Consider the following 18805-nt stretch of genomic DNA (forward strand, 5'->3'; position numbering starts at 1 on the left):
CCGGGATCACGCCCTGAGCCGAAGGCAGACGCTTAACTGCTGTGCCACCCAGGCGCCCCAAAACTTACTTTTTCTTAAATTTCATCATTCTTATTAAGTAGTCACTAGAAAGTAATATTGTTTATTTCTCTTTTTTTAAATTTTATTTGAGTATAGTTGACACACAATGTTACATTAGTTTCAGGTGTACAACATAGCAATTCAACTTCCCTGTATGTTATGCTCTGCTCACCACAAGTGGAGCCATCATCTGTCACCATATAACGCTCTTACAATAACATTGACTGTATTCCCTAGGCTGTGCTTTTATTCCCATGGCTTACTCATTTAATAACTGGAAGGCTGTATCTCCCACTCCCCTTCACCCATTGTGCCCACTTCCCACCTCCTCCCCTTCTGGCTACATAAGTTTGTTCTCTGTATTTATAGGTCTGACTCTGCTTTTTGTTTGTTTGTTTGTTTATTCATCTGTTTTTTAGATTCCACATATGAGTGAAATCATATGGTATTTGTCTTCCTCTGACTTTTTTCATTTAGTATAATTAATACCCTCTAGATTCATCTATGTTGTCTCAAGTGGCACAATCTCATCCTTTTTTATGGCCACATGATATTGCTTATTTCTATATCAAATATGCCATAACTTACACATTAGTGTCATCCTTCAGAGTAAACCTCTTTTGAGACTGAAGAATTATTTAGGTGGCCCTGGATTATTTGGGGGAGCAAGCTTTTAAACTGCCTTGACACAAGAGGATTAGGAACATTTTTATGTCACTCTTCTATAAATTCTCCTGTAATTCATTTCATGGACTCCTGCTTTTGTTGGTATATTTTCTTCTCCCTCACCCATCCCCAGAACACTTGGGAACATCAGCAGTACCAAAAGGCACAACCTGCCCTGTAATCCTGTGTAGACTCTTATCAAGTTGTCCTCATAAGATGTTTATGTAGGATAAAAATAACAAAAACATTAAATCAGTGAATAGCACAAGATCACTGAATTCCCTGTGCTCCTGATATTCCATTTTATGCTTATCCTGTTCTCCTGGGAGTTTCTATGGTTAGCCTCCCACTGGCCTTTTTTAGGTGAAATCAGCTTCTTCACTAGCACTGTGTCTCTTGCCCAGTCATTTGAACCCCAGGTATTTCTCGCCTGTTCTCTCCCTCAGCTGTGGATCTTGCTCCCTGGTAACTTTGAAATCACCGTTCATTTTCATTATAGCACCTCGAGCAGTTTCAGCACATGGTGATGCTTGTTAAATATTTATTGAATGAACTTAAGAATAAATTCATTCATAGCCTTCCATTCCATTAATATTGAAAAAAGAGGGGAGAAAGAAACCTTTTCTCCATGCACTACAATTGTTTTTCAGTCTCAGAACCCACTATCCTGGCCTTTTTTTTTTTTTTTTGCCTTCTTCTTATTATTCTTATTCTTATTATTATTATTATTATTTCTTTTATTTTGAAGTGTAGAGTCACCACTGGCTTCTCTTGGAGGATCTCTTCCGAACGAGATTCCCCCATGTCCGCAGAAATTTCCAAATTTAATACCCTCTTCTTTGCTGATGACAGTCCGTGGCTCAATTGTCAGCCAACGGATTAGAGGATGGCCAAACTAGTGTTGCAGAATTGCCCCTAAACTTTTTTTCCACCTTAGGACTTTTTATGAAAAGGTCCATGTTGGTACTTTGCAGGATGAAGTAAAGAATGGGAATTTTCCATAGAAATACTCTGGTGCTTTGAGCCGTGGGGATTCTTATGTAGGGTTCATCAGGAATTAAGATAATGGGAATCTCTGAGTGTGTGCACGACGATATTATCCATAAGCTAGATAACATCAGTGCTACTGGCAGGAAGGCATATCACTATTCATGGGGAACTGTTGATTGATTGATAGATAAGATTAACACAAATTTCATACCCATGTGTTGTGCATCAAAAATTACCAAAACACAATATGGTGTTTGTCTATTTTCCTGTATCCATCAGACATATTTTAATATTATTCACCTCCCACCATATGCCAGCTCCTTATACTAGGCGTTTAAAGTTATACATGTTCATTAGAAAATGAGTGATTTGGTTTTACATTGTTGAAAATGCCACATCTCCTTACTTTCAGGGCAGATTGTGTGTCTTCCAGAGCAGAAACATTATAAATATGTTAGTTCCACTGTACAGAGGCTGGAATTCATAGCTTTTACCAAAGTGGATTCTCACGTCAATGACTCATATTTAAAGTCACTGCTAAAATGTTTCTTCTAAATGAAGTAATATTTAAACTGTAATTTCTAACTGAGGAAGACAACTATTCCCTGATGAGACACTTAGAGATCTTAGTTTACATTCTGCATTCACATTTGAAAATTTACATTTGGGTAAAGTTTAGAATGTCAAGCAGACTGCACAAATAAAAGGCAATATCACCAAGACCTCATGATGATAGAGCAAGGTAAAATTAAAATGATGTTGTGATTTATTGGGTAAACACATCAGAAAGCCCTCTGAAATACATATTTAACTAGTAGAAGAGCTATTTTATTCTAATGGATAAAAAATATCCAGTCTGTGTATGTGTGTGTGTTTGTATGTGTGTGTGTAATTTATTTAAATGCTATTTGGAACTTTTCCAAAATGAATAATAACATTCATTTACTAACTTCTGCGGCAGTTTTATTTATGTTTTGAAGAATAAAAAATTAAATATGGGAACTGGATCTAGGTAACACTGAATATGTGACATTATCTTACAAGCACTAATGGGGCTGCCAAGAACTGACATAGACCTTAACTCACCTTGCTTCCCATGGCCTGATTTTGTTTTTAAGTGTACATAGGATTGGTGTTCCTTAGACTTGGCTTTGAAAATTCTGCAGCTCCAGCTATTAGGTATGCAAATTAGGTCTGTTCCTTTCTCCCAGACCCAACAAGTTCAATCATTTTATGGCTTGCAAATGTTTCATAAGCCTCATGCTTTTCTAGGGGGGTTTCTAGCTAATACGTAAATTACATTTTTAGAAATAGGCTGCATTTTTATTATGATGGCAGTACAAACATTCGTCATCCATATAGGGAATATATTTCCTTCAGGCTCTGCTTTGCAATTCATGATTGCTTCCTGTCTTATCCTTGTTCACTCTCAATGGTACAAGATGGAGAGAAGATAGTTTTAGAGCATACACATTTTAATCAACATTCAAACTGAATTGGACAGCCTAAAGGTTTTCTCTTTGTATACATGGTAATTCACTCCACCAAGCCACCATTAAGTAACAGGTGAAACAATAGGTGACCTTCTCGAAAGAAAGTGTTAAAATATCATTAAGGTCATGCACATCAAACTTATTTTGGTATAATGTAATTCCAGGTTTGTATAATTTAAACAATTTTTATATAACCACATGCCTAATAAAGCCCTGGTTAGGTGATAAAGAATTGTCTCTCTAGCTCAGTAATTTCTCTGTACAAATATGGTAGTAGGAATTTGTTAAAGGCACTTCTATCTCTCCTTCAAAGCTTTACTGAGATACAATTTATATACCATAAAGTTCACTGGTAAATATAAATGGTATTTAAAGTGTAAATGTCAGTGGCATTTAGTATACTTACAGTATTGGACAGCCATTAGTGTTTCTATAATCTAATTGTATAACATTTTCAACACACAAAAAGAAAACTTATACCCATTAGCAGTCACTCTCCATCCCCAACCAATGTTTCTTCCACTCCCTTACCCCAGCCCCTGACAACCACTAACCTACTTTCCGTCTCTACAGATATGTCTGTCCTGGACATTTTGTAGATACATGGAATCACCAATATATGGTCTTCAATGACTGGCTTAATGTTGTTTCAGAGTTCATCAATGATGCAGCATCTCAGAATTTCATTCCTTTTAATTGCTGAATAATATTTCACTGAATGGATATACCACATTTGTTTATCCTTTCATCAGTTGATAGAAATTTGCATTGTTTCCGGGTTTTGGCTATGATGTTTCTATAAGCATTGTACAAATTTTTGTATGGTGTATATTTTCACTTCTTTTGGGTACATAGCTAGCAGTAGAATTGCTGAATCTTTTGCAGTTTTATGTTTCCACAGTGGCTGCCATTGTACATTCCCATCAGCTATGTATGAGGGTTCCAATTTCTCCACATCCGAATCAATGCTCTTTATTATCTGTCTCTTTTATTGTAGCCATCCTAGGGTGTGAGTGATATCTCAATTTGATTTTCATTCTCTAGTGACTCATGATGTTGAGTATTTTTTCATGAGCTGTTAGCCATTTTATATTTTCTTTGGAGAAATGTCTGTTTAAGTCCTTTGCCTATTTTATAATTGGGTTGTTTGTCTTTTTGTTGCTGAGTTTTAGGAGTTCTGTATATATTCTAAATACAAGACCCTTATCGGGTATATAGTTTATAGGCATTTTCTTCCATTTGTTAAGTTGCCTTTTCACTTTCTTGGTAATGTCCTTTGATTCACAAAAGCTATTAATTTTAATGAAGCCCAATTGATTTCTTTTTTTTTTTTTTTGGAGTCATATCTAAGAATCCGTTGCCAAATCCATTATCATTAAGATTTACCCTATACGGGGGTGCCTGGGTGGCTCAGTCGTTAAGCATCTGCCTTTGGCTCAGGGCATGATCCCGGAGTTCTGGGATCGAGCCCCTCATCAGGCTCCTCCGCTGAGAGCCTGCTTCTTCCTCTCCCACTCTCCCTGCTTGTGTTCCCTCTCTCACTGGCTGTCTCTCTCTGTTAAATAAATAAATAAAATCTTAAAAAAAAAAAAAAAGATTTACCGTATACAGTTTTTTCCAAGAGTTTCATAGATTTTGCTCATATTTAGTTATTTATCCATTTTGAGAAATTTTGGTGCATAGTCTGAGGCCAGGTCCAACTTCATTATTTTTCATGAGGATATCCAGTTGTTTCAATATAATTTGTTGAAGACACTATTCTTAACCCCATTAAATGATCTTCACACCCTTGTAAAAATCAATCGGCCATAAATGTGTATGTTTATTTCTTGTCTTTCAACTCTATTAAATTTATTGATTTAAATGTCTGTCTTCATGCCAGTACCACAGCATTGATGATGATGGTGGTGATGATTATGATGGTGGTGGTGGTGGTGGTGGTGATGATGCTGATGATTGTGAGAAAACACATATCTACCTTCTTAACAAACTGTTAAACGTTTGGTATGTATTGCTAACTATATGAACATAGTTGTACAGAAGATCTCTAGAACTTTTTCATCTTGCATGACTGAAACTCTATATCCATTGAATAGAAATTCCCTATTTCCCTCTCCCTCACAGCCCCAGCAACCACCATTTTGCTTTCTGCTGCTATGAATTTGATTACCTTAGATACCTCATGTAAGTAGAATCGTGCAGTATTTGTCTTTCTGTGACTGGCTTTCACTTAATATGATGTTCTCAAGGTTTATTCTTGTTGTTGCATATTGCAGGATTTCCTTCTTTTTTAAGGGTAAATAATATTCCATTGTATGTACATACCTCATTTTCTTTAGCCACTCATCAGTCAATGAATATTTAGGAAGTTTCTACCTCTTGGTTATTGTGAGTAATGCTGCAGAGAACATGGGAGCACAAAATTCTCTTCCAGAATACATTTCCAACTTTTTTTGAAGAAATACCTAGAAGTGAGATTGATGGATAGTACCACTGAGTTTTGGTAACTTTAGCTTTGTAGCAAGTTGTAGTACATTTTGAAATCAGGAAATGGGATTACTCCACATTTGTTACTTTTTTTCAAAATTGTTTTGACTATTTGGGTCCTTTGCAATTCCATACAAATTTGAGGATTGTCTTTTACATTTCCTCAAGGAAAAACTGTTCGAATTTTGATAAGATTTGTAATAAATGTGTAAATTATTTTGAGTAGTATCACTACCTTAACAGTATTAAGTCTTCTAGTACATGAATGGAGGATATCTTTCCATTGATTTAGGTCGTCTTTAATTTCATTCAACAATGCTTAATAGTTTTCGGTTTTCACACCTTTTTGGTTAAACTTATTCCTAAGTATTTTATTTTTTTAGACACTATTGTAAGTGAAATTGGTTTCTTAATTTCCTTTTTTAGTTTGTTCATTGAGTATTAGAAACTCATTGGATGCTTAGGTGTTGATCTTGTACCCTGAAACTTCACTTAATTCATTTATTAACTCCAGTAAGGTATTTGTGTGTGTGTGTGTGTGTGTGTGTGTGTGTGTGTGTGTGTGTGTGTGTGAATGCTTGGGATTTCCTATATGTAGGATCATGCTTTCTGTAAATAGAGATCGTTTTAATTCTTCCTTTTCAAATTGGCAACTCTTATTTCTTTATCTTGCTCAATAATGACTCTAGCTAGAATTTCCGGTACTATCTTAAACAGCAGTGTTGAATGCAGGCCTTCTTGTCTTACTCCTGATCTTAGAGGGAAATCTTTCAGTCTTTCACCATTGAGAATGATGTTAGCTGTGGGTTTTTCATAAATGCTCATTATCATGTTTAAGAAGTCCCCTGCTAGTAGTTTCCCATTTGCATTTATTATGAAGGCATGGTGGATCTTATCAAAAGCTTTTTCTGCATCAACTGAGATTATCATATGGTTTTCCCCTCCCCCTTTATTCTATGAATATGATTTTTCTTATATTGAACTTCCCTTGCATTCCTGGGATAAATTCCGCTTGGTCATGGTGTATTATTTTTTTAAATATACTGTTGAATTCAGTCTGCTAGTATTTTGTTGAGGATTTTTTCATCTACATTTATAAACAGGTATCAGCTATAGTTTTCTTTTCCTACTGTGTCTTTGTCTGGCTTTGGTATCAAGTAATACTGGTCTCTTAGAATGAATTAGGAGGGGCGCCTGGGTGGCACAGCGGTTAAGCGTCTGCCTTCGGCTCAGGGCATGATCCTGGTGTTATGGGATCAAGCCCCACATCAGGCTCCTCTGCTATGAGCCTGCTTCTTCCTCTCCCACTCCCCCTGCTTGCATTCCCTCCCTCGCTGGCTGTCTCTATCTCTGTCAAATAAATAAATAAAATCTTTAAAAAAAAAAAAAGAATGAATTAGGAAATATTCCTCATCTTCTATTTTTTGGAAGAGTTTAGGAAGGATTTTTGTTAATTCTTCTTTAAAGGTTTGGTAGAATTCACCAGTAAAGCCATCTGGTCCAGGGTTTTTCTTTGTTGGAAGGCTTTTGATTGCCAATGCAATCTCTTTACTTATTACAGATCTATTCATATTTCCTAATTGTCCACAATTCAGTCTTGGTAGGTTATGTTTCTAGTAATTTTATCTATTTCATTAAGGTTATCTAATTTGTTGGTGTGTGTATTAGTTTCCTGGACCACCATAACTTACTTCCAGTGATTTAAAACCACAGAAATTCATTCCCACAGTTCAGTAGGCCAGAAGTCTGAGATAAGGTGTTGGCAGGATTGATTCTTTCTAGAGGCTCAGAGGGAGAGATGATCCCACACCTCTCTCCTAACTTCTGGGAGAAGAAAATCTCAAATCAATAACTTAATTTTATACCTTAAGGAACTAGAAAAAGAAGAGCAAACTAAAACAGAAGTTTTTTTTTTTCTCCACTCCACTCCAATCTTCATTATTTCCTTTATTTTGCTAACTTTGGTTTTAGTTTGCTTTTCTTTTTTTAATTCATTCATGTACAACATTAGACTATTGATTTGAGATATTCTCTTTTAATGTAGGCATTTATGGCTATAAGTTTTTGTATGTTATGTTTTCATTTTAATTTATCTTAATATTTTCTAATTTCCCTAGTGATTTCTCTTTTAACCTGTTGATTATATAAAAGTGTGTGGTTTAATTTCCACATATTTGTGAATTTTCTAGTTTTCCTTCTGATACCAATTTCCAGCTTCATTCTATTATAGTCAGAGAAGAGACTTCATATGACTGCAGTCTTTATAAATATCTTAAGGCTTGAAGTATAGCAGTAACTTTTTACTGAAATTTAGCATCTCTTTCTTTATTAAGCACTCTCCTGCCTGCTGTTTTTTTTTTTGTTTTTAATTTAAATTTCAAAGTTCTGAGAATGCTGATTCTGTCATTTTTTTGCTAGTTTAATGGTTGCTTCAATAGAAGGACTGATCCTCAGCATTCCCCACTCCCGCATTTCTGTGATGTCATCCATCTCCGTGATTATCTTACTGATATCTGTTACATGGCTTTCTTCGGAAGCCTTCCCTGTCTACTCCTACTTCTCAGTTCTAAAGTAAATGCCCTTTCATCGTTTCCCTTTCACTGCATTTCCCTGAGACACACAATTTTTTCCCTGAAATGAATGTATTCTGAGAATCCTGACACTGGTATGAGATGTCTTTATTCATCCCCCTAAATGTTGGATAAATGAAAATTGCATGACCGAACAAAGAAGAAACAAATTTAGGTTCTCATGAAGTTCCTCAAAGCCTCTTTATAGGTTATAGATTGTTTAAAAAAATTAAATTACTCAATATGAAACTGCTTCGAATGTAATGTAATCATTCTCAAGGACCTCAGAAGGCACTTCAATTTCATGATAAATGAAGATGATGAATAGACACATCTCATCATTTCTTATAACCGTAGGTTAGAAACTAGAGAATGGTATGGCCTCTTGCTTAAAAACACATTTTTAATTTATTCTGGTTAAATAGTTTGCTTACATTAACTTGTTTGTCTTTTGGGAGCAGAAGACAAATAGGTTTATTTGATTATTTTGACTATATGATTTCCATAGAAATAAGCACTCATTAGGTATATATTCATTGTGAATAAACACAGATTTATAACTTTCACATGTTTTCTTGTTTTCTAAAAATATTTTAAGTGACAGAGTTATTTTACATTGGCTACTACTAACTAGAGATTGCTAGTATGAGCATCGATGTCTGAATGTTGGTCGAGTTACAAAATATTGTACATATATTAAAGACCCAAAATGAATTACTATTATATGGGTAAGGGCATCCTATGCCTCAAATCACATTTAGAAATGTAAAAATTACTTGCTATAATATCCTGATACACATGAGGAGCCAGGTAGATAAGTCTTAGTCCTCTGTCCCAATACAGCTTTATTAAGGGTTCTTTTTGAAATTTTTGCCCTGTTTCAATGTATCTTGCTTTAACGTTTTAAAAAAGAAACACAAACAACAACAACAGAAAAGCACAAGGTTGCAAACTAAGAGCTCAATTATTTTTATGTTATTTTATGTATTTTTATGTTATTTTACAAGAAATCTTAGGTATAAATTGTATGATTACTAAAACTAGTCAATTATAATACCAACTATAAAGTGATTATTAATGTCATTATATACAAACAGCTTAAAAGAAGTTAACAGAAGGACTAAACCCAAGATGCAAGGAATTGACCCATCAATTGCACTCTTGAGCCTTTATCCCACAGAAATGGAAACTTACATTCAACTCACCTGTGCATGAATGCTCATAGAAACTTTATTTCTAATAGCCAACTACTGGAACAACCCAGATATCCTTCAGTGAATGAAGAGTTGAACAAATCCTGTTATATCCAAACAAAGGAGTATCACTCAGGAATAAAAAGGAATGAGGTATTAATACATGGTACAATTTGGATGGACCTCAAAGGCATTTTGCTCAGTTTTGTAAAAAAAGTGAAGTTCAAAAGGCGACAACTATGTGACTCCATTTACATAACATTTTTGAAATGATAAAATTATAGAGATGGAAAATAGATTATTGCCAGGTGACAGGAACCAGGGGTAGGGTGGAGGTAACACAATGGAGTTCTTTTTGGTGATGAAACGTTCTTTATGTTGGTTGTGGCATTGTGATACAAATCTGTATATGGAATAAAATTGCACAGATGTGTACAGATATATGCACACACACGTATACACACATGCACGCAAATGAATGCAGGTTGAAAAAAATCACGAAAACTGAGTAAGGACTATAGACTAGTTCATGGCAACATACCAGGGTCAGTTTCCTTGTTTTGATATTGTACCATGGCTATTTTTTTTAAAGATTTATTTCTTTATGTTAGAGAGACAGAGCATCAGCAGGGGGAAGGGCAGAGAGCAGGGGAAGAGAGAGTCTCAAGCAGACTCCAAGGTGAGTGTGGAGCCCGACACAGGTCTCGATCCCATGACACTGAGATCACAGACCTGAGCCAAAATCCAGAGTCAGATGCTTAACCAACTGAGCCACCCAGGCAACCTGTACCATAGCTGGTTGAAATGTCACCATCAAGTGACATTGGTGAGTGAAGTGTACCCAGGTCTCTACTATTTTTGCAGCATCTCATGAGTCTATGTTGATTTCAAAATAAAAAGATTTTTAAAAATCACTATAGCACAATTATAGCACACTATTAAATATTTAAAAATAGAAATATCCCTCGCACAACTGGCATTTAAAGCAACCTTCTTTTCAGAGGCTTACTTCTAAAAGTCTTCAGTTTAAAGTGATGATTTTTTTTTATTTTAATTCACACATGCAGTTATGTCAATTCAACAAATATGGGTCTGTGAACATAAAAGCTTAAACTTTGATCCTCCACACTCCATTTTCTTCTTCTTCAAATGCCCTTTCTTTGACCAGGAGGGATGTCATTTCCAAAGGTACTGAGAGAGCCACACTTAACTTGAACAACATCGTTCTTTTGGGTTATTAAGGCTGTTCAATTTTCTCTGTTGGTTGCTACCCTGAGTTGGAGACTCTTCTAAAATGTCAGACTGAGAAAACTGTACTGGTTCCAACACAATTTAAAACAAAACAAAACAAAAAAAGCTTTGGAATTAACTCAATCAATAATTACCTTTTGAAAACAAACTTAAAAGGTAACAATTGAGGGGCACCTGGGTGGCACAGCGGTTGGGCGTCTGCCTTCGGCTCAGGGCGTGATCCCGGCGTTATGGGATCAAGCCCCACATCAGGCTCTTCCGCTGTGAGCCTGCTTCTTCCTCTCCCACTCCCCCTGCTTGTGTTCCCTCTCTCTCTCTCTCTCTCTCTCTCTCTCTCTCTCTCTCTCTCTCTCTCGCTGGCTGTCTCTCTCTCTGTCAAATAAATAAATAAAATCTTAAAAAAAAAGGTAACAATTGAATGCTAAGATGTATAAATCTATCTGTCTTTTTTTTCTTTGAATATCAATGTAGCCAAGAAATTGAGAAACACAATGGAGAGTTCAATTCAGAAGCATCTATGGAGTACCTGAATCAACATCACAATGCTTTTGAAGGATCCGCATGTTTTGCAAAGCAGTGCGGGTCAGGATGACAGAGTCCACACTGCCTGAGAGATCCCTAGTATTGACAAATGCTCCTAATTTACACTGGCACACTGAGTGAGGAGAAGAAAAAGCACTGTGCAATACCAATAGCCAGAACACCAAATATCCAACGGAGTCACAGGAAGAAATTGCTTAGCCAGCTCAGCTGAAAATAGGGTTGGTCTCTGGAGAAAGGCATCAGGGACAGGACGGAGGTCACGAGGCTATGGAAAACAAAAACCTACAGACACAAATTTGTAGGACCGCCATCATGTCAAATAAGTAAACCGCATAAGAATTTGGAATTCCACATAAAATCCTATATGGAGAATACAGATTTATTTTCTCTATTTTCTGTGAATGACTTGGGGTACAAGTGGATAAAAGAAAGTTTTAAGATAATATTGCTCAGGTTGGATAAAATTTGGCATTTTCACAAAATAGCCTAGCTGGAGGAGATGATATTGTGACACAAATGTGTGCTCAAGTTAATTGGAGTCACCAGACTCCTCGATTTTGTTCTCATGGGGTTGTTTGTTTGTTTCATTCTGTTGTTGGAAAATAAGTTGTAAAATTAATGGATATTAAACCATTCTCTAAATATCTTTGTAATGTAAGGCCAATTATATTTTACTGCACTTCTTGATTTGGAGTACTTAATGTGCTAACTTTACGTTGTTGATCATGTTAATTCTATTTTAGTAAAGCCAACATTAAACTACAAGGAAAAGTAAAAATCAAAAGGATATTACTTTGAGTGCATAAAAAGTAAGGTGATTAATGGATAGATAGAAGGATGGGTGAATATAGGAAAAAGCAAATACAGGAAAATGTTCAATGGAGAGTCTAGGAGTGAGGCTATAGATGGGCATTGTAACAGTTTCCAACTTTTCTGTGTGTTTGAAAACGGCTATAAAATTTTGGAAAGAAAATGCAAAAAAAAAAAAAAAAAAGAACAACCTGAATTTTCAGTGCCTAACTAAATAAATAGCTTCATTTTCTGAAACAATGTATTTATTAAGGGCTTTGTCTGTGTACATCATAAAAGTAAGAGAATGTTACAAAAAACAAAGCCTTGCTTTCAAAACTTCAATTGTGTAGAAAGACAAATACCATATGATTTCACTCAAGAGTGGAATCTAAAAAACAAAACAAGTGAATAAGCAACAAAAAGCAGAATCAGACCTCTAAATACAGAGAACAAACTGATGGTTGCCAGAAGGAAGATGGTGATGGGCGAAGGGGAATGGGAGGTACAGGCTTCCAGTTTTCAAATGAATAAGCCACAGGGATGGAAGGTACAGCTTAGGGAATATAGTCAATAGTACTGTAATAGTGTTGTATGGGGACAGATGGTGACTATATTAATGGTGAGCACAGCATAAGGTGTCGAGAACTTGAATTTCTATGTTGTCCACCTGAAACTAATATAAATTGTGTGTCAACTAGACTCAAGTTAAAAAACTAAAAACAAAATTCACATGTGTTTTCTAGGTAAAGAATAAAATGACAGAGATTGGCTCTAGTAGTGGAAAGTACCTATTTATGCAGAACTACCTGTTATGGTCTCACCTTTACACTGATGTTATGCTTTGTCAGTATCGACAAGTTCTTGACACGGAAATGCTACCTGTGGGCCCAGGTCTGTCTGATAAGACTGTAATCCAAATGATTCAAGTTAGGCTTGTTCTCAGATCTGGAACACAAGAACAGCAACATATGGTTACTTGACTAAGACACCAAAATTATGTGGGACCAACCAGATAAATACGGTAAGAATTTTGTGTCTAGTCGTAAAAAGAGCCTTCTGTATTTTTTTTTTCTGTTGTTGGTTCATGCTGTTCTAAATATTCTTTCCTCTTGAGGTCAAATTAGAATTTTCAATGAATCTAAAAAAGATTTTATTGGCTTAGAGTTGATTAACTTAGAAGCACCTCTGCTTTTCTTATTCAGGGCAAATGCCACTCCGTTGCTGATTGATTAGTAGATTCTATGAAGTACTGCAAGGATTTCTCCCTACATTCAACCCTGGGTCCATTTTCTGCAAAATTCCCAGAACTGCAAACCTTCAAATGTGTGAAGACTGCCTTAGCAGTTCCATTGCTTCTAAGCAGGGCTGGATCGGATCTTAGAAATGCCAGACAAGTTGATATTGATCCTTTTTAAAAAGTTAGATACAAAGGAAGTAGATCTGCCAGCCTCCTTTAGAAACGGGGTCAAATAACCAGTTGGAAAATTTTCGAAAGGTGTCACATTAAACTTTAATCATACCTACATTTTTATGGAGCTTTTAACTTTGCAAATTGCTTTCACGTGCGTTCTCTCATTTCACGTTCTATTGCAGTGAAACAGCGTCATGGTTTTAGGGCTGAATTACCATGACACACATATCAAAATATGGACGGGGACATCTCACGAAAATTGATTATTGCAGTGTCGACCGGCCTGGCTTCGAGATCGAGTGTTACAAAGGGTTAAGATGCTAATAGCTTCTTTGCTCTGCTGCTGCTGCTGGTTTCTCAGAGCCATTTCTCCTTTTTTTCTTCCTCAAAGAGAAAATGAGTTACATCTTTTATTTTTCTCCCTCTCGCCCTTATTTCTGACTTTTTCTTTTCAATCAATCCATCGGCAGGTCAGTCCGACCCCGGGGTGCATCCGAGCCCTCATGAAGATGCTATACTGCCCGTACTGCCGAGGACTGCCCACGGTGAGACCTTGCAAGAACTACTGCCTCAATGTCATGAAGGGCTGCCTGGCCAATCAGGCTGATCTGGACACCGAATGGAATCTCTTTATAGGTAAGGGGGCGTTCCCGCGGGGCTGTGAAGTCATTACGGTGACGTGGATCTCCAACGGAGCTGTGGGCCTGCTGGGCAGCTCTGTCCAAGAGGATTAAATACAAAACCAGGAAACAGCTTTTAGCAAACTGTTCACATTATTTTGCATTTTTTCTTCTTTTTCTAAATCAAAAAAAAAAAAAAAGCAAGAAAAGAAAAAAGAAAAGAGAATAGAAAAGCCTCGTGTGTTGTAAGGGACGGTCCTGTTAAAGATAGTGCAGGACACCTGTACTGAATTAGCTGATCTGTCTGACAAAGGGGAAAGTACTCTTGCTGAATTTCTGTGAGCTCCTGTGGAAAGGGACAAGTTAGGGAAAGGAAAAAAAAAATCTCATTAAAAACAAATCCACAGCACTGGTTTCTTATTCGTATTACCTCAACGTAATCACAGATATTAGTAAACAGCTCCTTCCTTAAATGTCCATGATGAAACTAGCTCAATATTTTTGCTAAAATATGCAAATTTTCTTCCTCCTTCCGTGGAGAAGAATGCTTCAGGCATGCTATCGGGAAACAGATTTGCTGTCTTTGGAAGGGAGGAGAGAGGGTGGGGAAGAGGCAAGAGAAGGTCTGGGGAGTCAAGGCTCGAGTCTTGAGTTGCAGGAATCGCTCAGGGAGTCGCGCTGTCAAAAGATATTTCCCAAATTGCTATCCAAGGATAAAAGGACAAATTTTACAGACAGGCTTCTCCCAGGGAAATACACAGGCCTTGAAAGAGTAAATGTGTTTTCTCCCCCCTCTGTCAAATGGCCTTCAAATGAAAGTACTTTCAATTGCATTTACTCCAATTGTGTGGTGACAGGCAGAGTGGTACACATCGCGGTGGCATCCATCAGCTTCAGAGGGCCCTGCATCATTTATGCAAACCTCGAAACCAGACGGCACGCCTAACGCCTTCTCACATCCAAGATTCGGGTAGGAGGGGAGAAAAAGATCTAAGATGTGTTGAAATGGAGCGAAACCTAAGCCCCCCGTGCAAAGATGTGCTTAGGTTACAAGCCTTCAGCTTTGGCTGTGTCACCCACCGGCTAGCATGCTATTATGCTTGGGAACACCAGAGAAAATGGTTTTCAAGTTTTAAAAAAAGATTTGAGAGTGGGTAGATTCAAATGGAACTCATCTAACAAAACCCCAGAAATCATTTCAGAGAGAATACATTGAAATGCTGTTCTCTCTCCCTTTAGTGGGAGTATAAAATCTGTTTGCCTGATCTTGGGTTACTTTATTTGAAAAATGAGGAAGTGTTTAAAAAATTTAATCATTAAGGTACCCTTCTAAGTCAAACACGATATGATTCTTTGCTAAGATTTTGGACGGGAGTATGAATTAAAAAATATAAGAATAACTTGATCTTCTAGAATATATATTTAGATTAATTTTGGCAAAGACACTCTATCCAAATAATGCTAATCAAAAAGTACGCTCATCAAAGAATCTAAAAATATTTGCATATTTTAAAACCAGATTAAACCTCATAGCATCCCACTTTGAGTCATACAGATTATTCATACTTTTTGGTTGAAACTACCCGAATTTATAGCACAGTTAAATTGTCTTTGTTCAGCCTGCACCTTATTGATGAAAGTGGGTGTGTGGATTTTGTTACTTAGAGCAGGACACGCTTAAGAATGAGATTATAGGATTTAAATTTATAAGAGCAACAGTGACTTCCTTATTGGCTTTTTCTCCTCAGTGCTGGTTGGCTATTATAACATAAAACAAATCTTTATACTTGCAATCAATTGGGTTTCCTGGTTGCCAATTAGATGTGACATTGAATGTCTGGAAAGCCATTTGATTTAAAAACTAAAATTTGAACCCACTGTGTGTTGGATGTACTTTAATGAAAAGGGAACCTTGTGCTTAGCCCTACATTAATATATCTCATACCCTATCTCATGTGTTTTATTAGTCTTAGTGAGAAAAACCCTTCTTCTTTCTTTCTTCTAGTTCTGCTATGGTACTGAGAATGGACCACCAACATAGCCTTTTGGAGCAAAATATGTTCTTGCTAATATTGTCCCGATGTGAAGTGTTAGTTCGCAAGTTGATTACATAAATCAGTCAAATATGCCAACTCTGTTTCCTTCACATGTGTATCCAAGATGACAGTGTTACAGGGTTTTCATGAATGCAGCAGGCAAGACCAGGGAGCAAATCAGTAACCCAGCAGTAATTGTATAGAAAGCCCTTTCTCTGGTTGGCATCTTAGCCCATCACTCTTGGGCTTCTACTGTCTTTTCATCAATCCCCTTCCCTGCTGTTGCTGAGTCAGTTTCTCCATCTCTGTCTGCTACATTCATGTCCCAGCTTATACATTTTTTGGGGGGAGCAAATAATTTTTAATTTTTTTCCAGCTCATACATTTTTATGGGTTTTTTTTTATTATGTGCTCATCAAAAATGTTAGCGGCATGCAATCAATGGTCAATAAAAGCAAGAATTGAACTGGTGGCACTTCTTATGATCTTTACTATGCCATAAATTAATTGCAAGTGAGTTGTAATTATTTGGAATTCAGTTGTTGTTGGATTTGTCAAAAGAAAGGCAATTCATGGACAAAATGAAATGTTTTAAGTGTTCAGCTAAAAACCCCATTGGCATTCCATTCTCTTCTGAAGTTCCATAGTCTGTCAATTTTCATTTCTTTGTAGTCCTAGAAAACAATCAGGTGTCTACTCAGGATGCAGTTCCTTCCATAGTTTTCCTTGAGAAAGTTTAATTCTGTGCCCTGCACAGAGTGAGTGTTCAAAAGATTTTTATCAACTAACTATTGTAGGAAAAAGAGCTTTCGATAAAGCGCTTTTCTGGTTTTTTGGAAAAGTTGCTGACGACTTTGAAGGAGATACTGCTAGACCCATTTTAGAGAACATGAAAGTCTCAGTTCATCTCTCCCGGAACTGTCAGCTGCTTTCTAGAAGCATGTGGGATTCCCCAGGACCGAGCCCAGCCCAGCCTCAATTGGGGCACCTAAGTGGATGGGCATGCTAGGCCACACCCCTGAGCTAGGCAGGCCCCTGGGGATGCAAGTGTGGGGTGCAGTCTGCTCTCACTAGCAGACACTATGCAGTAAGAGAACAGTGTCTCTTGAGGCATTGCCAGGCACTGCTTGGGCGCTTACCCCAGGTGTTGCTGTCAATTCATACAAAGCTGAATCCAGCCTCGCCTTTGAATGTTGCCTGAATGCAAACGCGTTTTCTCAGAAAACGTTTATGTAAATTAAAATTTCCCAAAGGGAAACAGTTTGTGGGCAGAATTCATTTTCAGGAATATCCTGTGGTTATTTTGAGTGTTTGGTGTTGATACCAACACTCCACAGATAAGAGCTGTTCTATTTGACAAGGGGCCATGGTGCAGGTTACACCTAGCTCATGAGCGCAAAAGTTAAGGCCGAAATTACATTTCTGTAGCTGCAGTAAATCTGGCGTCTACTTTAAAATCTCGGTGGTGGGGGACAGCCTCCTCCAAACATCTGGTACCGTCTAAGACTTTATTATAGACTGTGAGTACCAGAGAGAGGTAAAAAAGGATGAGGGGAGGGAAATGCTGATGAAACCAAAGGCAAGAATTCTGTTTGTCCTGTAATATTTTGTATCACTAAAATAGTAAAGGATGTTTACTAATGCAAGTTCAAGACAAACATCGCTGTCGTTCCATAAAAGCAAGACCTGAAAATGTTTGTGTCCTGCCATTGCAGCCTAATATTTTAGGCTATCCCAGTTGGTAAGACTTTAATAATCCTAACCTATTAATTCAACTCACTAGGGTAAAAAAAAAATTTTCCCCTAGGGTAAAAAATGTATGTGTCTAGCTTCTTACTCAGTCGAGTACGTTTCTTACCTTAGGGGAGCTTAATGTAGTTAAATGAGTTATAATCAACAGTGATACAGTGTTAGGAAAATAAAGGCACAGGATACTAAGTATGTACTGAGCAGGAGGACTTAATCTAGGCTAGGGTGTCAGGGAAGCCCTACCTTGCTACATCTAGAATAGCAAATGAGACTGTGTGGAATTGGCGTGGTCAGACATAATTGATGTTGGATAGTCATGACATGTAGAATTGCTGCAATTCTGCACAGGCCCAGGTATTCATGAGAGGATCCAACATGAAGTCCCAGGTGGGCACTACCCCTGGGCCTGGCCAAAAGCCCCTGCTCTGGGTAACATCCATTCATCTTCTGAGATTCATAAAGACAACACGTGTTTCCCGAGAGCCTGGCGTGGGCCTTGTTCTGGTTTCTGCACGAGGCTAGAGCAGACGAGGGCCTGCCTGCTGAGAAGAGGGCTCCCTGTATGTTCTCTGATGGAATCAAGGAAACAGCTAGACAGAGAAGTGGAAGGGAATGTCGTAAGAGGCTTCCCTATTTTACTTTGTAGGTCTACTCTTTTAATGGAAGTATGACTAATTCAGTAATTTAAAAAACACATATCCCTGTTGTTAATGGACTTGTGAGTGCAGGCATGGCAGAAACAAATCAGATAATGAACCTGGTTCCTTCATCGTGACAGCTGCTATCACATTGTAAATTAGAGCCAGCCGCCAGGAACCTGTGGTAGGTCAGTCAAATGACTAGTATCGTGTAATAAATGGCCACTTTGGGGCACAAATTTCTTTCTCAGGCCCTGAAAGAGTTGTTTGTCCTCAGGGTATTTAGTATATTCGCAACTTTGTGTT

The 18805-nt window shown here is 37.3% G+C and overlaps 1 protein-coding gene across 1 annotated transcript in view; it reads left to right on the forward strand.

Moving 5' to 3' along the window:
• GPC6 (glypican 6) overlaps positions 1–18805 on the forward strand; it is a 1108844-nt gene that overhangs the window by 744886 nt on the left and 345153 nt on the right. Inside the window, exon 4 of the mRNA XM_034665372.1 lies at positions 13927–14092. Coding sequence (XP_034521263.1) covers positions 13927–14092 — 166 coding nt within the window. The remainder of the gene's footprint in view (positions 1–13926; positions 14093–18805) is intronic.

The sequence above is a fragment of the Ailuropoda melanoleuca genome, chromosome 7 (genome assembly GCF_002007445.2).
Source record: "Ailuropoda melanoleuca isolate Jingjing chromosome 7, ASM200744v2, whole genome shotgun sequence".
NCBI lineage: Eukaryota > Metazoa > Chordata > Mammalia > Carnivora > Ursidae > Ailuropoda > Ailuropoda melanoleuca.